The sequence below is a fragment of the Rhipicephalus microplus genome, chromosome X (genome assembly GCF_043290135.1).
Source record: "Rhipicephalus microplus isolate Deutch F79 chromosome X, USDA_Rmic, whole genome shotgun sequence".
NCBI lineage: Eukaryota > Metazoa > Arthropoda > Arachnida > Ixodida > Ixodidae > Rhipicephalus > Rhipicephalus microplus.
In genome coordinates this window covers 8561291-8583310 of record NC_134710.1, presented here as the reverse complement: position 1 = coordinate 8583310, position 22020 = coordinate 8561291, and the positions used below count along the sequence as shown (strand labels likewise).

Genomic DNA, 22020 nt, shown 5'->3' with positions numbered 1-22020 from the left:
AACGTGAGTTCGAGTTGGTGCGAGTATGAACGTGAGTGAGTGCCTGTCAGTGTAAGTAGGTGTAAGTATGAAGTGAGTGAGTGCTTATGGGTGTAAGTATAGTCGTATTAGGTGAGTAAGTGCCTACGAGTGTGAGTGGTTGTGAATATGAACATGAGGGCCTATGAGTGTGAGTTGGCGTGAGTATGAACGTGAGTGAGTGCCTGTCAGTGTAAGTAGGTGTGAGTATGCAGTGAGCGAGTACTCACGAGTGGGAGTAGGCGTGACTATAAACACGAGTCAGTACTCATGAGTGTGAGTAGTCGTGAGTATGAATGTGAGTGAGGGCCTACGAGTTAGAGAAGACGGCAGTACGAATGTGAGAGAGTGTAAGGGGTGAAAAAATTGTGGTATGAGTGAGTCTTCTCTCCAACTGCCAACCTATGCCACGAGGTATCCTAGATCGCATGTGCTGTCCGCTGACTTTGGACGCTCCACTTTCCAGACGTTTCTTAAGGGGCAGAATGGCAGTGAGGAATCAAAGCAAAGAAAAAAAAAAAGGAGCCAGCCTTGCGGTCCGGTTTCTCATGGCAACCTTTTCTGACACAGTTCTCTGCAGCTAGGACAGCCTACGATGAACTTACGCCTTGGAATGCAACAAACAATGAAATGCAAAAACTATGGACCGTCTCCCCAAAGGAAACCCTGATGGGATGCAAAGCAGCAGCGGTGCGCACGGCTGACCTGGTTGAAACAGGCGTCGACGCGGGTGCTGAAAGAATGATTTGAAGTGAAACAAGGTGTAGTGTTAACTCAAGTAAACGTTTGTTTGTAACGTGCAAAGACACGGGAGGAGGGACACGTTAAAGACGCTTGCGCTCGGCTTTCTTGGCTCGCATCTCGTTGGTGTTACCCGGGCGTCGTCTGTATTCTTGAATGCGATTGGTGTTCTTCACTCGCACCTTGTCGGTGTCGCTGGTCTTCCACTGCCAACGCTTGCGTTTGGCTTTCCTGGCACGCACCTCATCGATGCTGACGTCGCCATTCGCAAATGGGATCGGCTTCGCTCACCCTCGCAACATCGATGACAGCCGGGAAAGGTATGCCAAACTAGCGGGAAGCATGTTGTGAGCGTCCTGCCCGTCGGCGCGATCACGTGGCAAACAGTGGCTCGTTGTCCACATTGTCAGTGCTGCAAGATTCTCGAGGCGCGCGCAGCGCACGCACCTGCTGGCTTGCGGCTTCTTCTCACTGACAGATAGATAGAGGTGGCGCGGGTGAGACGATGCCCGGGTGAGACGATGCCCACGCGAGGTGTGGGCTCGAGCATTGCGAACGGTGGAGAGGGTGAAGCAAGAGAGAGAGCTGACACACAGCGAGCACGCGGCAGGCGAAAGAGAGAGACATCACCGCGCACTGCTCAGAGGGCGTGAGTTACATGGCATTGCTCTAACAGCATCGGCGAGGGGAGCAGTGCAGACGGAGGGAGAGCATTACACAGGCTAGTCAAAGAGCTGCTTCGCATCTAATAAGCGACGATCACGATTACTTTTTGTCGCATAAAAGTTCATTGAATTCACACCACATGCTGCAAATTGCCTTTCATCTTTTCAGTAATGGCAGAGGCTGATCGATCCTTGATAATGACTTCCTCATGATGGTTGCAAGGCCAAGAAAGCGAAAGCAATTTGGCAGCCGGGGCAGGCGTGAAATGATGACTTGCCGCTGACAATTGTATCACAGTCATCTGCAGCTATCTGCTCAGTTGCACGTATGGTGGGAACTGTTCAGATTGACAAAGGTACAAACAGTACAAGCGTGCAATGCTGCCATTTGTAAGTTCCTCGCCACCGTGCCCTGAAAGGTAAAGTACGCGTCACTTTTTAAAAACGCAAGGTGCTGGCTTGTGGCAGCGGCACAGGCACTGAGAAATATCGACGCACTGAAAGTGAGCATATAGTGAAACCTCGGTGATACAATAACAGCTCATACGAATTTCAGAGAGATACAAATTTTTCTTGGGTACTGGTCAAGACCCTTAGACCTGCGATGTAATGGAGTAAGATTACTGCGAATCGATTTTTACTACGCGACTTTTTATACGAAGGTTAGCTTCCTGAAAATTATATTCGGAACAAAGAATTTTCATGGAAAGACACTTAAAAGAAGACTATATCCTGTTATTAGGTGATTGTAATCTTCTGGCCACAGGTTGGCAAACTCACTTATGAGTCGACTCGCTCGGACTAACTAGACTCAGATCGATCCACCAGCCTGATTAAGTCCAAGTCAGTAATATTTGCATGAGTCGGAGTGAGTCCGGTTGAAGAAAATTTTCCTGAGTGTAAGTCTGAGTGAGTTTGGCTCAGGAAAATTGGGGTGAGTCTGAGTCCCAGTGCAATGGCGTAGTGGTTAGAGCATCCGCCTCGCATGCAAAAGGTTCGTGGTTCAAATCCCGGTGCCGCGCAGTTCCCACCGGGATAAAAAAAAAAGTCCGCGTGGTGATGGAACTGCATAAGAGGCCTGGGGTGCGACCAAAGAGGCCTGGGGTGCGACCTCAACGGTAACCACCGCCGGGAACACACACCCTCACCAGAGAAGGATTGGCCACCCTGGTGCAGTATCTGGCCACTACCTCCCACATGCATACGTCAAATAACTCACGGCCCTCAGTCCCCAGCAGCTGCGAAGCAACTGACCACGGCGGCGGTCAGATCTGCAATGCAGCAGAGGGTGCTAAGAATCTCTGGATCCGGACAGGCCGCCATTGGAACCTGAACTTGGCAACGTTTAACGCTAGAACCTTATCTAGTGAGGGATGTCAAGCTGTACTATTCGAGGAGCTAGAGGGTGTTAAATGGGATATAATAGGGCTCAGTGAGGTTAGGCAGACAGATGAGGCCTATACGGTGCTACAGAATGGGCACGTCCTTTGCTATCGGGGCTTGGCTGACAGAAGAGAACTGGGAGTGGGTTTCCTAATTCACAGAAACATAGCTGGCAACATAGAGAAATACTATAGCATTAATGACAGGGTGGTAGGTATCGTAATAAAACTGAATAAAAGATACAAGATGAAGGTGGTACAGGCTTACGCGCCTACATCCAGCCATGATGACGCTTCAGTTGAAAGCTTCTATGAAGACGTGGAATCGGCAATGAGTAAGGCAAAAACACAGTATACTATACTGATGGGAAACTTTAATGCAAAGGTAGGGAAGAAGCAGGCTGGAGACCAGGCAGTAGGAGATTATGGCATCAGTACTAGAAAAGCCAGAGGAAAGCTACTAGTAGAATTCGCAGAACGCAATAATTTACGAATTTTGAATACCTTCTACCGAAAACAAGGAAACCGCAAGTGGACATGGAGGAGCCCTAATGGCGAAAATAAGAACGAAAGTAGACTTTATAATGAGTGCACACCCAGGCATCCTGCAGGATGTGGAAGTGGTTGGCAAGGTACGATGCAGTGACCATAGAATGGTACGGTCTCGAATTCGCCTAGACTTGAAGAAGGAACGACAGAAACTGATACGCAAGAAGCCAATAAATGAGCTAGCACTGAGAGGGAAAGTACAGGAATTCAGAGTCTCGCTTCAGAACAGGTACTCGGCTCTTGGTGAGGAAACCAACCTTAGCATAGATACAACGAATAATAATCTGACGAGTATCATTACGGAGTGTGCAGTGGAAGTTGGAGGCAGGGTAGTTAGACAGGACACTGGCAAGCTTTCCCAGGAAACGAAGAATCTCATTAAGAAGCGTCAAATCATGAAAGTCTCAAGTACAACAGACAAAATAGAACTGGCAGAGCTTTCGAAGTTGATTAATAGGCGTAAGGTATGTGATGTAAGGAGGTATAACACGGAGAGAATCGAACACGCTCTGAAAAACGGAGGAAGCGTCAAAGCAGTGAAGAGGAAACTTGGGATAGGCAAAAATCGGATGTATGCACTAAGGGACAAAGAAGGCAAAATAACTACCAATATGGATAGGATAGTTAAAATAGGGGAGGAGTTTTACAGAGATCTGTACACTAGCAAGGACATGGACATCCACGACCTTAATACTATAAGAACTAGCAGTAACCCAGATGACACCCCACCAGTAATGATAGAAGAAGTCAAAAAAGCTTTGGAGAGCATGCAAAGAGGCAAAGCTGCTGGTGAGGATCAGGTAACATCAGATCTACTGAAAGATGGAGGACAGATTGTGTTAGAAAAACTAGCCACCCTGTTTACGAGGTGTCTCCTCACGGGAAGAGTACCAGAGTCTTGGAAGAACGCTAACATCATCTTAATACATAAGAAAGGAGATGACAAGGACTTGAAGAATTACAGGCCGATCAGCTTGCTCTCTGTAGTATACAAGCTATTTACAAAGGTAATTGCTAACAGAGTAAAGAAAACATTAGAATTCAATCAACCAAAGGAACAAGCAGGATTTCGAACAGGCTACTCAACAATTGACCACATTCATACTATCAATCAGGTAATAGATAAATGCTCAGAATATAACCAACCACAATACATAGCCTTCATAGATTACAAGAAGGCGTTTGATTCAGTAGAAATATCAGCCGTCATGCAGACACTGCGGAATCAGGGCGTAGATTAAGTATATATAAACATTCTGGAAGAAATCTACAGGGGATCAACTGCTACCATAGTGCTTCATAAAGAAAGCAACAGAATACCAATCAAGAAGGGTGTAAGGCAGGGTGACACAATCTCCCCAATGCTATTTACCGCGTGCTTACAGGAGGTTTTCAGAAGCCTAGAATGGGAACAGTTAGGGATACGAGTTAATGGAGAGTAGCTTAGTAACCTGCGCTTCGCCGATGAAATTGCATTGCTCAGTAACTCAGGGGACGAATTGCAACTCATGATTACGGAGTTAGACAAGGAGAGCAGAAAGGTGGGTCTTAAAATTAATCTGCAGAAAACAAAAGTAATGTACAACAACCTCGGAAGAGAGCAGCACTTCGAGATAAGTGATAGTGCACTTCAAGTTGTAAAAGACTATGTCTACTTAGGGCAGGTAATAACCGCGGAGCCGAACCACGAGATTGAAGTAACTAGAAGAATAAGAATGGGGTGGAGCACATTTGGCAAGCACTCTCAAATTATGACAGGTAGATTGCCACTATCCCTCAAGAGGAAGGTGTATAACAGCTGTATCTTGCCGGTACTTAGCTACAGAGCAGAAACCTCGAGACTTACAAAGAGGGTTCAGCTTAAATTAAGAACGACGCAGTGAGCAATGGAAAGAAAAATGGTAGGTGTAACGTTAAGAGACAAGAAGAGAGCAGAGTGGATTAGGGAACAAACGGGGGTCAAGGATATCATAGTTGAAATCAAGAAGAGGAAATGGACATGGGCCGCGCATGTAGCAAGTATACAGGATAACCGCTGGTCATTAAAAGTAACTAACTGGATTCCCAGAGAAGGCAAGCGGGTTAGGGGGAGAAGATTAGGTGGGCAGATGAGATTAAGAAGTTTGCGGGTATAAATTGGCAGCAGCAAGAACAGGACCAAGTTTAACTGGCGGAACATGGGGGCCTTTGTCCTGCAGTGGACGTAGTCAGGCTGATGATGATGATTATGATGATGATGATGATGATAAGTCCAAGTGAGTCCAGAGGGCGAAATATATTTCTTGAGTGAATCTGAGTGCGTTCCACTTTCTTTTGCAGACCTAGGACCCTATCTAGTTATCTTTAGCATTACTATCAGTCTTACCTGGATTCCCATTTATGCTGTGTCTACTCACAGATATTCCAAAACAGTGTCGATTATACACCGTTTCAATATTTATTAATTAGAGATGTGATTTACGTAGTGCGGTGCCTTGACCTCCTCCCACCAACTAGACCACCGCGGCGGGGCAACTAAAAAAAAGTAACAAAATATAAATACATAAGGCTAATATTTACTCAAGACTTGAGGTGAAACACTCCTATAGACTCCACCTGTAGAAAGGCAAATAAAACTCTATGGGGCCTGAGGCACGATTACATGGCGCAACACCCAAGGTGAAAAGTCTGGCGTACAAAATGTTAGTATGATCAATAATCAAATATGCTAAGACAGTATGGGACTCTCACCCCGCTTCTAACCAATATAAATGCCCTACCGCGGTGGCCTAGTGGCTAAAGTACTTGGCTGTTGAACCGCAGGTCGGGGGATCGAATTCCGGCTGCGGCGGCTGCATTTTCGATGGAGGGGAAAATGCTGTAGGCCCGTGTGCTCAGATTTGGGTGCACGTTAAAGAACCCCAGGCGGTCAAAATTTCCGGAGCCTTCCACTACGGCGTCTCTCATAATCATATAGTGGTTTTGAGACGTTAAACCCCCCATATGAATCAATCAAATCAAACCAATATAAACACAGGATGGCTTCCAGATTCCTATTTGATAAATATCAATGCGTACAACACCCTGCTTCCAAACTTTGCAACCATGCAAGCCTTCCCGCTTTAAAACTACGAACCAAGTGTGACCATTTAGAATTTCTATTCCTCATCATTCATAACCAGGTTAAACGTAACTTATTAGATTTCTTCGTAACTTTCCCAGATCCATGCTCTACACACAGACGCAGTTTGTACATACAGCCGCCAGTCACCCGAAATGACACTTTTTTAAACACAGCTTCTTTCCGAGGCCATAACAGAATGCAACAAAGTTCAATAATCAATTCTTCAATGCTTTTACTGCACCTTTAGAGAGACACATGCTGCATAGCATTTATCTTTTTATTCTTGTGTTGCCGCACGTTGATTCTCTTTTCAATTTTTTCTTTCAGTGCACACAATGCAAGTGTACATCCCTCAGTTTTATTTTATTTTGAATGCCACACTAAGTGTATGTTATCTTGTGAAATTGTTTCCACTCCTGTAAAACCCCCTGCTTGGGGTTGACAGTAATAAACAAACAAACAGAAAACATGTCATTCCCGTTTGCTCCTAGAATCATTAAACATTCAGTCAATGCCAGCTACAATAAATAGGACAACAGTGACTACGCCTGCCACTTACACACACTTGTATCACCTACTGACAACATCCAGTTTAATTCAGTGATCAAGGAACCAGTATGCAGTTCCGAAACCTCAGATAATTTCATCAAACATTCGTGACCGTGTTTCATCTCATCCAATGCTTGATGAGACATAATTTCGTAAGACTCATTGACCAAATTAAGTTTGAAGAGTAACGACATCCAATGAGATCAGTCAACTGTGTGACATTGCTCCCCCCTCCCCCATGTCATGAGCAGGAGCGACTCAAAACAGTCGCACCATGATCTGTACTGGTTCACAGGTTTAAAGCCTTACAATAAATTACACTTGATGCAAGAAGCTTAAACCAGTCTGCTAAAAATCTTAACGACCTGATCTACCAGCTCAATGTGTTTGAACGAAATTGTCAAAACTGTTTTACATTGATCAAACTTGATAAACCTATCCTTTTGGACAGTGGAATAAAAGTAGCATTAATCGAGATCAATGCCTCCAATAACTATTTTAGTGGAACATCCCTCTACTTTATACAGAGAACTTTCTGCCTGAACCAATCCACGTTTTCTACAATGCCCAAGAGCATGTGCCCTTCTTTAGCGGAAAAGTTGCGAAACACCTCCTAGTATCAAAGGTCTTCATTCTAGCCATAGAGTTTCCTAAAATTAACTAGAGGGGACACAGGTGCTGCAATCATTCAGCGACCATGGGAATTACAGGTATGACATGGATTTGCCTAGTCTTTATGCTTGCGGGCAGCAAACACACTTGTGGCTACGTTTACTGCTGTGTTTCAGTTTTGTTTCGAAGGAAAGAACGAACCCTTTCAAACTTAGTGACCGGATTTGAAATGGTAAGCCTAAAGGATTAAGGTGGTGAAGCGCAACTGCTGAACATTTGCCGATTGTTGTTTCGCGACAAAGCAGCTTCAAGCCACGTGAAGCTAGAACGAACCTGATGTACGAAGACTAGGCAAATCCATGTCATACCCATAATTTCCATGCTTATTGAAACGCTATGCGTTGCAGCTCCCATAGACACCAGCACGAGAGTTCCCTTTAGTGTATTTATAGGAAACTCTATGGTTCTAGCAATGCCAGTTCTCCTGGCCCCTACCAAAACGCTAGAGGGCAGCACAGGAAAATAGAACAGGCGTATTGTGGAGGCCACACCTACTACCGCATGCTGGGAACAGGTGCAATGGGGGAGCGCTCACCACGGAATCACATGGGATGATGCAGGCAGCTCATCAGAAGCAGCTGCTAAGGCTGGGTGTATGCTTGAAAAGAAACATAACAAAAGCACTGAACCAAAAAAGAAAACAGGCGAGGTGTGTTCATGGCTCAAGGTACAGGCATTGCGTTATTACGATGCATTGACCAGAATATTTCACGATGTCTGTTGAAGCCTACCTTTGAATTGAGAGAATTTCAGGTGACCTACCTTGAGTGCCAAGGATCTCCATATGCAAATGTGCCAGACCATTGGCAATGGAATAAGCCATTTTGCACATTGTTGCTATATCCACTGGTATCCTCATCAAGTAGTCAAAGAGTGAGCCATTTTCATGGTAGTCTGTGATGAGCCACAACTGTGTCCATGTTCCATTATCTGGAAGAGGCCAAAGTTACATATGTACACCTGTAACCTTGATCATGAATTAAAATGATCAATATCTGGTAATACAGTATTACATATAATACACCAATCTTTCGAGGGCAGAGTGATCAAGTCAGTCGATGAAGACAACAACAAAAAAAACAAGATTTTTGCCTTCGTGTTACTGTAGGTGAGTGCGCAAGGAATCATGCGAGTTTTTTTACGACGGTGAATAGGTGGATGAAAAAGCGTTCGGGCCTCTTTTTGACGAGATGGTAACTTGTGCTTCACCAAGCTCACAATCTTCATTATTATTATCTTTTTTATGGCAAAATCTTTTCTAAATAAATTAAGGTCCTCATCCAACAAAAAAATCCTTAAATTCACAGCCTAATTTCATGAGGCTTATCGCAATTGTTTATTTGCTTTTCCTTGTTTTTTTCTTTTTTGTAATCTCCCTACCTTTCTGCCACCAATTCCCCTCTAAAACCCAAGGGTTTATTTAGGCTAGCGCCCTGGCACGGACCCAGGTTATGTCATCACATTCAATTCAACATGCTCCATCGTTTCCTTACCTTCACCTCCTATGTGCATTTCTCTTCTTCACTATATCTCTTTTTATAACTATGCGTACTAAGGCAGCCCAGCTTCGCTTCAAATGGCAAGGTGTATCCCTTTAAATTATTGTCTTTCCCTTTCGGTCGTTACTCACAGCACTGCTATGCAACACACATTTACCACCACTCCCATGTTTTCTCTGCACTTTTTGTCACCATATCACTCACACTGCCATCCATAGAGCATCCGAGTGCCCTTTGTTCTTTTTATTAACTGTGGGTCTTCCCATACGAATACCGGAGCTCTCTCTTTCCATTCTTATGTCTTTCATGTTCGTTCTCTCTACTAACTTTTTCAAACTAATTTTCAAAGTAGCTAAACACTACAATACCACATCATGTCTGCATGTGGTACAGTGAAGTGTGGTCTCTGAATATTTAATTTTTACATTGCACTACTTTTAGGCAGAGAGTAAATTGTATGGTGAAAAAACAAATTGTGTAGAGTAAAGTAGAGTATTTTCTAAAATTGGTTCGAAACACTGGTATGGTTGTGTTGTTAGAGCATATAGAACGACACATGCCAGTGTCAATAACAAACATGGAAGAAGCTTTTCTAACAAATGTGGGTAGAGAATGCTCCCAGCCATCGGCTGCCACATCCTGGCACTAGATATCGACACAGAGTCTCAGCACAGCCAGGCTACGGTGCTTTTACCAGGGTTGAAACAGGGTACATGGTTTTGTAAGCACTCCTGGAAGCAGGCAGAAGTGCTTTTTGTAGCAGGCTGATGTTTTAGAGCAGGCTTGGAGCAGCCAGAAAGGCCTTTTCGAACAAGTTTAGAGCAGTAAGAACATTCCGAGCAGATTCAGCACCGTTCAAATCACTTGTAAAGCAACAATGCTGCACTTTTCAAACACTGAGATAAATTGTGCGATACCCTCATTGCTGCAATATAAATTCGTATATGGACACTCCCAGCAGGTTTTGCCGTTGCTGTCATGTCCTGTATAAATTACCGATTGATAACATACCCTTGTACATTGTACGTTCTATCCGCCAGTAGAAGCGTGCGAGCAAGGGAGATGAACATGGCACAGTACAATACGGTACAAAGAACTTTAAAAATTCAGAGGTAAGGACAGTTAGACCTACCCTATACCGCCGCAGCGCAGGCTTTCGGACAGCTCAAAGTTGTCGAAGCAGACAGGAAGCACTCCACTCATTTTATAAGGGCACTAAAACTAGCGAGAGAGGGGGGGGGGGGGCATCTTTCACTCGACCAGCTATTATGAACTTTGCTTCTGAGGGCGTGGTTGCGATCCCTGGCACCCATGCTATCTCAGCAGCCATCAACCGCTCGCCTACGCTTTTACGTCCTGCACTCTCATCGCGAAGAGGCTGTGCGAAAAGTGTGGCTCTCCTTGACGTGGCCATATTTTCATTCACTAGCGTTTTGTACAGTTACGTGAGAACTGATGCAAATGAGTTAGCTGCCCGCCTCATTTAGTATAACATTACAATTTGCTGCTATCACATTCATTGTTTCACCGCTGTAGCGCAACAGTGGCTTAGTTATGTACAGCCACCATATTTTTTTTTCTTTGCCTGAACGAGCGACCATCACCCACCAAGTCGAGATAAGCACGAGGCTAAGTGGCCAAATGAACGAGAATACGTGCATGCACTCACTGAGCCATTATGTGCACCAGACTCCACTAGACTAACGATGACGATAGTCACAGTGCGAGAAGAAAACTACGACAGAGACACAAGAAGGACACGAAAGACTAGACTGTTCTGAAAACCAGACACCCCCCTTCTTTATAGCACCATTACTGCCATCGCTTTTTTTCTTTTCTAAAAAAAAAACAGTTTCCTAGAATAGCTAAGCAATGAATGCGACAGCAACACAATGTAAGGCTGACAGTCAACTCTTTTAGATCAGATATCGCTTAACTCTATAAAATGCTGGTGTAAAAAAATACAGCCGTGCCAAAGAGAGATTCTCTCCTCACAGCAGTGTCTTTGCATTGAGAGTGCAGTGCGCAGAACTGTAACGAGCCATTTGTGCTGATGCCTGCCGTGATCGTGCACATATAGCGCGATCACCACGCCCTAAGGATCAAAGTACACAGCTGCTCCTGTAGCGATCACAGGCTTAGTGAAACCGAAACTATAACTGTTTCGATGCAACAAAAAAGACGTTTCAGGCATGTTTTTGGGCATGGTGCATGATGGCTTTCCGCACTTGCAAATTCTGGTGTTGAGGCACAACACGGTGCTGAATGACGAGTTTGGCGCACCAAGAGTGGTTCGGGGCAAGATGGCGCCCGTAAGCAAGTTTGGCACACAATGGCGCAAATGGCGCAGCTGTTCTTTCTGTTTTACCAGGTTGCAGCTGTGTGCCGATGAGCTGCAGTGCTCAGTCACAGCTCCAGGTGGCTGCCCCTCTGAAGTTGTGCCCTTGGCAGTAGTCTGCTTGAATTCGCTGGTGGCATAAAGAACCTGGCCAAAAGCTGAAATCACAGCTGCACTCCAATCCACTCAGCACTGCTGCCTAACTGCCTAATGCCTTCATACCTGTGAAACTTCGCAAGCTCACAGACAACCAGCAATGAAGAGGGCGGGGGGCAGACAGAAATTTGGAGTGTTCAGACACCGAGAAGCTCAATTGGGTTGACAGGTCAATGAAAGCACATCGTAACTCTCCGCAGTTCTCGGATGAGCTGGTCTCAAGATATTCAGGTGGCTGCAGCCAACACCAACGCTTTTAGATTAGGTCAGTTGGAAAACACCGCGCCGGAGGCGGCCACATTTCGTATCCCAGCCGAGGAGCAGCGCTGGTGTCGCGTTGAGAACGGCGGAGGGCGACCGGCTGCCCGCGTCGCGTTGAGTCGCGGTGTTTACTGTGCATTCGTCTCTCGTGCGGCAGTGTGGTGTCTTACGCGTTCATCATGTGCCATTGTCTTGTGGGCCGAGGCTAACACATCATTGCCATGCCGACCTGCAGCGCGCCGGCTGTCGAAGTGGATAAGGCTCGCAAGAGAAGTCTGCCGTTCCGCGTCATTTCTTCAAACCGCCGAACGACCCTGAAGTGCTGAAGGCTTGGGCTGCTGCCATTCCTCGAAAAAATTTCAAGGTGACGACGAAGACCTACATTTGCGATGTACATTTTGAACCTCAGGACCTCGTCACATGTTACAAGCACGTCATCTGCGGCAGCGCAGTTCAGATTCCGCGTGGAAGGTGGGCAATTAGGCCAGGGGCGGTTCCCCGGATTTTCCCTAATATCCCGGTTGACTTGTCAAAACCGAAGACGACACCGAAAAGGAAACCTCCGAAAGCAAGACAGGCAGAGAATCCAGAGATTCGCTCTACCAAAGGAGAGGACGACCTATGTTCGGGACTGTACCTCTGAAACAGACGTCATACCATCTTTTCAATGTCTTTCAGAGATTCTTCGGAGTCACCAGAACCTTCAGAAGGGATGAAGACCACCCGACAATTGTGAGCTTTTCACACATATACAGACTTTTAAGTCTGTACACCCCTATCAAGACTTGCATCGTTGGTAATGTTGTGCCAGAGCCAACTCTCGTGCTTGCTGCTGTCCAAGAAACGATGAAGGCAGGAAAGAAAGAACGGCAGGCAACACATGAACGGCTGCAAGATGAGATCAAGTCGAAGCTGTTGGAGATCTGCAATTCTCCGGAGGCTGCTTCGGGCAAAAAGTGCACTGCGCCAGACCATTCAGACAGCACACCGACTGCACAAGATTGCGTTGTGTACTACTTGTGTGGATATCTTGTGCACTCTTTCTTGAAGCATGAAAAGTGTGCAGCCTGCATCACTGAAATCCAGTCATCGCATACGCAGTGCCCAGAAGCATTTCTGACACTGGAGAGAGAATTCAAAGAGGGGCGCCTTAAATATCCATCATTGGCGCTTTTCAACATGTTTAGAGCCGTTAAAAGCAAGATCTCTTCTCTGCTGCAAGAAAACAGCCTCTGCATGGACACCTTTTGGGACATCCTGGGCTCGCTCAAGTGCTGTGTTGTGCAAGGAGTTGGATGCTGTACACACAAAGACACTCTGACTGCTGAACTTCTGCAGACGTACATAGTGTTGCGCATGCATTTTGCAGCAGAAGACGCTTGCAAACAGTTCACTGCTGGTGGCTGCGTTTCATCTGTTCGAAAGAAGGTGAAGCTGATGTAGAGTGAAGGGGAACTGACGCCATTGGTAAACAAATGCTGCCATGGCACTTTAAAGGGTGCTGCATGTAAATAAAGTTTGCAAGCAGTGGATAAAACTGTACTGGCTATGCATTATATTTGTACATGTTTGTTTGTGCCTCCTTCTTCACCACTACAAGCCTGTTTTTGCAGCGGTAAAGAACGTCTTATTTTAATTCAAGGTAACTCCCTCCGTGAGGAAACTCTCATGTAAATGCGGAGGTAAAGTTATGCAAGCTTGTTATGAGTTCATTGGTGTATATAAAGCACGACCGGCTTTATAAGTAGCCGTTTGTGATGTAAAGCAAGGTATCATCATGTAAAGCCCAATACCTAATCACATGCGGCTTTGATGGACGGCGGCGGTGAATCTGATTCGACCAAAATGAAAAGGGTTATATCCTCTGCCACAAGCGATTAGCCAGAAAAGGAGCCCCCGAAATAATGAACACGAAAATGGATAATTGTTGGTTATCATTATTATTTTAAATTGATATAATTAATTGACAAACAAATAACAACATATAAAAGCGCAACAAAAGGTCTCCACATGATCGCAACCCCAACTAAAAGCCACGAAATCTACTCCAATTTGGCTCTTCATAGCCAAATATCGGGTTGTAAAAAAATTCAAAATTAACATAAGCAGGAGAATATTGCTTAGATATGAGTAGAACGGTATCGGAACTGCTGCAGAACTTTTTACTAGTCAACAGTGTTAAATATTTTTTTTAAGTTGCCTTAACGGCTTCGCGTTGATTCAGATATGACTTCCTTGCGCCGTTCAACGCGGAGCAGTAGCAGACGACCCTCGGAGAACCGATCCTAACGCAACCGCTGCGCCGCAGCTTCGCGTGATAGGGGCTGAGGCCGTTTCCGTGGCATGGCGGGTGCGCGCTTTTCCCCAACTGACCTAATCTAACAATGTTGGCCAACACATCATTCCTTGCACACAAAGCTGGCAAAGCCTCGACCTTTACATGGAGTTGCACAATGATAATCTGTGGCACTGTCAGCAAATCCACATGCGAAACCAGTGATGACGTCTGATGAGTAGGAGGGGGCCACTGTGCTAAGAATGGTGGGATGCTTGTCCAAAGGAGCTTGGACAGCGCTCATAAGTGGCTCGTACCAGTACAGTCCTACGTGAGAGGGTGCTACAACAGGAAGTGTGAATGGCATTCTAGGGCAACATAAAGTCGTGCAGTGTTTTGGCGCTGCCATGGTAATCCTGCCCTTAGGCCACCGAGGAGGCGTTGACACTTGTTTTGAATGGTGGCAAAGGTGCTTCCGGCAGAGCAGGGTCCTGGTGTGCATGAACGAGAAAACATGGATAGTGTTCCTTGAATGGTGTGGAGATAGGTTTGCTAAAGGCATGCCCTATGAGCTCGAAAGGTATGGACAAGACACTCCCCACCACCGTAACGCACGAAGACGCTACAGCCGGGTTCAACGTCTCTTTTTTTTTTTTGATCTTTTCTCTTTTTGCCAGTGTACAGACTTTTTCATAGGATTCCCTGAGCACCGCCATAATAATATCTGGGCTGTGCTAAACAGGCATGAATCTCCAAAAATTCACTGTCGTGGCTGTGCAACACCTTCTAGAGCTTGTCTAGAGGGTGCTGGGCATTGATGACTGCCTTTGCACTCCCGTGCGCAGTGAAGCGTAGCAGCATTTTGTCTCTCCTGTTAAAAGGCAGGATGCCACCTCTATAGGGGGCAAAAACTTTGCCACTTTGTTAATAATTGTTGTGTTAAATCGGAGTAGACTTTTCACAAGTCACAAAGAAGTTTAAAAAAAACGTGGCTGATCACTCTAAGTGTCGGTACAACACGAAACTGGAATGCTACAGAAACGAATTGTAATGTCACACAAGGAACAGCAAGCAGAAAGCCCGCACAAAATTAGCATACACAGGACAAGAACGTACCAACAACTGTCACAGCTAAGCACTTAAAGGGGTCGTGCCATGGTCACCAAACAATTGACGGTTTTCAGTGAAAAACGAAGCTGGAGGGCCAAATATGCTTGCACACATGTGAAAACTGGACTGCATAAGATCATTTAAGTCTAATATAAGCCATAGAAGTCATCAGTTGTAAACTTCGCGCTAACTCTGCCCACCGTCACCGACCACAATTTTGCCATGTTGTGCGTGACGTCACAAGCCGTAAGGCGCAGTGCCATCGTCTGCTACCTAACAGTCCCTACCACACGCGGTCAGTGTCACAGTGTTGCGAGTGTTGCTTGCCACGAGGTCCGCCCGTGTCAGTGTTGCAAGTGTTGTGGTGTGTTACTGGCAACATCGCCATGTCGTCGGCACCATCATCACCTAACGACTGGGGCAGTGGTTCATCGAACAGCAAAAGAGGTGACGTCGTGTACGCTGGGCATTTTGTCTTCGACCCCATTGCCCTCAGGTCAAGCGACGAAGAAAGCGTCGAAGACGGGGCGAATCCAAATGTCAACGACCTTGGTGTTGTGGCAGACGTTGCAGATGGCTTGCTGCATTAATAAGTAGCTTTATTTCAAGCATGCCAGGTTGACAAGCAAGCTTGAGATACGACGATCTGTCGATGCTGCATTCACGAGCAAGTGTTACTTTCCGCAGTAGAACCAGTAAAGCATGCAGATTTTCGTTTGCTAGCATACGTGCATGCACGACTTTTGGCGATAAACAAGATGAATGAGTGGTCGTAACAATTCCGCACACTAAGACCATTGTTTTTCCATCGGTTGTTGCATACGGCATATGTAAATATTAGCCAATGTGAACTGCATGTCAGTGATGCGCTGAGTTACGACATACATTTTGGCTGAGTCTTTGCTTAAACTCCGTCTATTGCATTTGGTTCTGGTAAAGAAATAGCAAGTGTCACGCTTAACCATAGCACTGCCTGCAAGGACTTTCGGTAAATATTTATCCGTAATGCCCAACGACATACGCATTGCACATTCAAACGATGCTTTTTGACATTAGACAGATTGACAAAAATTGTTTGCTGCAATTACCAGCGCTACATGGGTGATCCGGTGGCATTTTAACAACCGCTGCAAGTCATTTACAGTAGCAAGTTGAACAACGCAGAAAAAGCTCGGTTGCAAGTGCAGCTGACCATGGAACACGATTGTCCTCCGAAATGCAGACCATGCAGTGGCGCGCCCGGTAAGCAGTTCGTTACGTCATGGTTAGAGAGCACGCCAGTGTTGCTAAACTCTCAGGCCACTCTCTCGTTTATAAAAACAGTCAGTTATAAATTAACGGCATGACCAAATGCGATACAAGCTCGTCAGCTTGTCTGTAGATGTACAAGGATCAACACAGACAACACAGATTACGGTCAAAAATTGGGTGTCATGACCCCTTTAAAGTGCGGTGCTCAAGCAGAAAAAAAGACGCATGAAACAAACCAGGGGCGGAACAGGGTACATAGGTTTGGAGCAGCCCTGGGAACAGGCAAAAGTACTTTTCGTAGCAGGCTTGGAGCAGCTAGAAAGACGTTTTGGGGCACGCTTGGATAAGCCAGGCCTTTTAGAGCAAGTTTAGAACAGATTTAGCCCCGTTCAAAGCACTTGTGAAGCTAGATTTGTTCAATTTTTTAAACACTCAGATAAATTGTACAATAGCCTCATTATTGCAACAGGAATTATATAGGCACTTCCGACGGCTTTTTGTCACTGTCGTCACGGCCGGTATAAAGTCCTAATTGATAAAATACTCACGCGTATTGTACATTCTATCTGCGCGTATAAAGGCGCAAGCAGGGGAAACGAACGCGGCTGAAGCAGAGGTCAAACGATCCGGCTCATTTGCACCGCTCGGAGGGCGCGTGCGATAGCATCCAATACCCCCGCCCGAGAGGGCTGTAGCTGAAGCAGAGAGGAAGCACTCTGCCCATCTTGGAAAAGCCTTAAAAAAATACTGAGCGAGGGGGCGAGGGGAACGCAGGTGTCGCTCGAGCAACAACTATGCATTTTGCTTCTAAGAGCGTAGTCGCGATCGCTGGTGCACACACTAGCTCTGCAAACATCAGCGGGCGACTCGCATACACTTCTACGTGCTGCACTCTCATCGCGAAGAGAATGTGCAAAAAGTGTTGCTTTCCTTGAAGTGGTCGTATTCTCATACACCAGCATTTTGTACAGTTACGCGAGATCTTATCCAAATCAGTTAGCTGACAGTCTCACTTGGTATAACCTTACAATTTGTTGCTATCGCATTCATTGTTCTACAGTGCAACTGAGACTCTTTTGGTTATGTATAGCCGCCCATGTCTATTTTTTTGCTTTTTACCTGAACGCGTGAGCGTCAACCACAGAGTCGATAAGCGCGAACCACAGTGGCCAAATGAACGAGAGTACGCATATATGCTCGATGAGCAGTCATGTGCACGTTGCACCCGCCTTTGCTAGGCAGTCCCGGGAAACAGACACCGCTCCCCATCTTTTGAGCGCCATTACTGCCATACTTGATTTCATTTCCGAATGCAGCCATCATGTTATAAAGAAATTTTCACAGGAATGACGAAGCAACGAATTCGATTGCAACAAATTCCAAGGCTGACAGCCAACTTTTTAAAATTCAACATCGCGTAACTCAACAAAATGGGCACAGATGCTGTTCTCACCGTCTCTTCGCATTAAAAGTGCAGCACGTAGAAGGGTTCCCAAGTAATTCACACTGATGCCTGCCGTGATCGCGCGCGCATAGCGATTGCAACCATGTCCTTAGGACCAAAGTGCACAGTTGCTCTTGGAGCGATCACAGCCATTACGAAACCGAAACTATAACAGTTTACGTCAAACCAAAAAGACGATGTTTCAGCTACGTTCCCAAACACAGCGCTTGATGGCTTTCGTGAATTTTGGTGCTGCGGTGCAGTATGACGCTGATAGGCGAGTTTAGCGCAACAGGGGTGCTTCGATGCAGGATGGTGCAAGTAAGCGAGCTTGGCGCACAATGGTGCAAACGGCGCAGCTGTTTCACCTGTGACAAATGCACAAGTATATACAGGACGGGCGCAAATTGCCACAATTCATACTTCGTGTGTGAGCAGCTCGCTCCTTTCGTAAACACGGCCGGGCCAGCAAGTGTTGTGACTTCCGTACTTTCTTTATCCACTGTAACTTAAAAGCAAACTTGTGGTAAAAGCGTAAGAGGTACAAAGTGCCCGAATCTCGAGATAAGTGTGTACAAACAATGCCTCAAGGAGGCGCGCGCGCATTACAACACACGAGATGACGACCTGAAGAACACGACCAATGCACGCCTTTGCACAATCTAGCTACTGGTGACAAGGTATATGATGTATATAAATGACTCGCTGTTAACAAAATCGACAATGAATTCTCCGTAGTTTAGCATTTTTGCACCGTGCACTGTTGAGCAAGAGGTCGTAGGCTCAACACTCAGTGCAAAACTTTCTTTTTACGGGCGAAGCTCTTTGAGGCGTCACCCAATCGTCCTCTGTAGTAACCACCTCTCTCAGGTATGTGCCACAGGAGAGTTCTTGGAATGTCCGCTACATGTCGGTACTTGTATATAATCAATATATTATGGGAAGATGCAAGATGGTGGTACTTAGAGTGTTCACTAGACGGACGGACATATAGACAGACAGACGCACAGATAGACAGATCGACCCACAGTTGGACGGACGAACGTTTTGCCCCACTCATCATCATTCAGTTTGTGGTTATACTGTGATTCTTTTGCAATTTGTTAGTACATATTTTACAATGTCACATCCATGACGAAAGTGGAGTCGTGGTAGACCCTGGCATGAAACACTTTTGTGTTAAAATTGCTTTGATAGTTCATGGCCCCTCTGGCTTTCTGCCGTTTCACGCCTCTGTCCCCTTCTAGCCAACTGTCAAACATAATTAGCTTGGAGCTTCTGATTAATGAATGCACCCTTAGGACACCAAGTGAGCTAGGAGCTCAAGTGACAAAACGTTTATACAGCCCCCCTCCATTTCCCCCCCCCCCCCCAAAAGAGGGTCTTGAACTTAACAAGCTGTTAAGTAGCAACATGACTGATTTACATGTGAATGGTCCTCTGCAGAAAAAATATCCCTTTTAGCAACATGTTCTCGTGAACAGCAATAATAATAATATGTGGCGTTTAACGTCCCAAGACCACGATATGCTTATGAGAGACGCCATAATGGAAGTCTCCAGAAATTTCGACCATTTGGCGTTCTTAGGAATACTGATCAAAATTTTGTCGCCAAGATTTTTAGCTAAATTTAAATAGCATATTTATTCTTGTAATGAATGCACGTACATAATAAACGCACTCCCAGCTTCAGTCGTCAAAATTTAGATTTTTCTTTTCTCCGCATAATAAGCGCACTCCCTACATTCATCCGCTGCAGTCCCGCTAAGCGAAACCTGGCGCCTTCTTGCCCGTTGGATCTCTTTCATTTTATTATTATTATTATTATTATTATTATTATTATTATTATTATTATTATTATTATGCCGACCCCCCTTGGCCACCTCGGCTCAATTCCTTCCCCCCTTCGCCCGCTGCCACGTGCCCTGTGGTTTTTCTTTCTATCTGTGTGTGGCACATACCCAGTCTTTTGTCAATTATGTCTCACAGCTGGGTTCACGAATGGTACGAGTGTTTCCAGACATTGCAGCTGACAAGCACACAGCGAGTGAAGGTCACGAAACTTTCCACGCCAACCGACTGTCGCTTCCTACAAATACAAAACTTCAAAGCCAAACTGCATGCACACAATTTTCTAGAGAAGACGACAGAATTTGCTGACGCTATGGCTGTCACAAAGGACCATTCGTCGGCATCGTGTCTGAGGTTTATGAAAAACCAGAAGAAAATTGCTTGTCGCCCAGAAAAGGTCGTGACTATTTCTGCAACATGGTCCCCGATTCTCGCTTCGGTTGCAAGCGAGGTATTTTGTCGTTAATCGTGTTATCAAGGATTTGTTTTGATGCTTCGGTGGTAGCTTGCTGCAATGTTGGTTGCTTGCTACAATGTCAACGGCAGCGGCACGGTCATCGTGTGAGGTTAGCCAAGTGCATCATGGCGTCGTAGCGCACGCTTTTGGGGGCCCCTCGAGATCACAGCAGATACTACTGTTGCAGTTCAGCGATTGCGAAAAAATTTAGCGTTGAAACGCTTTTATATCATGCACAGATGGCGTGGGAACAGCTTGCAGAGGATGTCTTCATCCATCGAAGATGTGTGAAGTCCAGCAAAGCTGAGCGACATAACTTTTCTTGCATTTAGGCATTTTTTTTTTGCTCATACTGAAAAAGTTTTCATAAAATTTACCCCACATAATTAATGCACCCCCAACTTTGCTCCAATTTTTCTAAAAAAAGAGTGCGTTCACTACGCGAGTAAATACAGTATTGGGTCCTGAAATCGATAGACAACCTCCACTCCAGGCAGAAACTACGGGAAAATAGTGAAATTAACGAGTTTTTCAAAAATTGCCACATCTAGCGGCCCCATCGTGAACTAGAGAAGGTGACCTTTCGTGACGCCACAGACACCCAAAACGGTCAAGTCAAGAATGCCAGCCCGTCGCCTGCTTCTCTCAACTCGCTCAACTCCCACTTCGGTTACCAGAACAGATATGAACAGCAACAGCAGCGAACAATGCTTCCGGCGGGGGCAATGCACCAACGCTTATGTGGAAGAAAAAGAGTGAGATGAAAGGAGAGGTCGCATACGAGAAGAAGAAGACAAGAACAGGTACATCCTGCATGCTCCTCGGTGAGTGTGACATCACAACTTGCTCTCACAAGCAGCCTTCGCCTGCTGACAACCCACCAAAAATACAACCAACTGTTGAAAAATACGGGAAATCAACTCCATTTATCTAAACAGGGGCATTTTTTTAGTCGAATTTCGAAGTTTTGTCAGTTTTTCCAATTTTTGTGCAGTATTGCTTTAAAAAGACACTACGGAGCACGATTTTTCGCATATTGATAAAATACAATTTCACAATCGCAAAAATACCAATTTAAATTTACACGATGCTTAGTAAGGAAAAAAAACGTGCAAAAAAATGCGAGTGGTGATGCCATATTCAAATTCCCATGCCATGCCAAACACCGTCACATAAAAAATTTCGAAGGCATCTACAGGGTCTTATACAACTTCCAAAAAATAAAAATGAAGTACAATGTTATCTGTGAGTACCATAGACATAGCATACAAAGTTTTTTCTAAAATTTCCTCGAGCAAATGTCACAAAAATACCAAAAATACACTTTGAAATTTCTTACGTCAGGCGTGGAGATTTTGGCACGAAATTTAAAAATGGGACTTTGATTTTCTCCACTAATAATAAACTTACAATGGTGAGACAGATGGCATTAGAGTTCTCAGAGTGCAGTTTGTGAAAATAAACTAAGCCATGGTTCCTCCTTAGTGTCCCTTCAACGTGCACTGACATCGCACAACACACGGACCTATTTCACTTCCATTGAAATGCGACTGATTACAAACTAGAGGTGGCTACATACATACGCCGAGGATGGACAGACCCACGCCTTAAGGAGCTTCGCCCCTAAAAGGTGGAGTGTATGTGATAAAAAGGGTAGTTCAAAAAAAGGAATAATATCGGCCTTTAACGAGAATTGCTA

At 45.4% G+C, this 22020-nt stretch overlaps 1 protein-coding gene across 3 annotated transcripts in view; it reads right to left on the bottom strand.

Moving 5' to 3' along the window:
- The window catches only part of babo (TGF-beta receptor type-1 babo), a 136842-nt gene that overhangs the window by 19801 nt on the left and 95021 nt on the right, over window positions 1-22020 (bottom strand). For all 3 annotated transcript variants that reach the window (XM_037426564.2, XM_037426565.2, XM_037426568.2), the window contains one exon: window positions 8442-8609. In XM_037426564.2, coding sequence (XP_037282461.1) covers window positions 8442-8609 — 168 coding nt within the window. The remainder of the gene's footprint in view (window positions 1-8441; window positions 8610-22020) is intronic.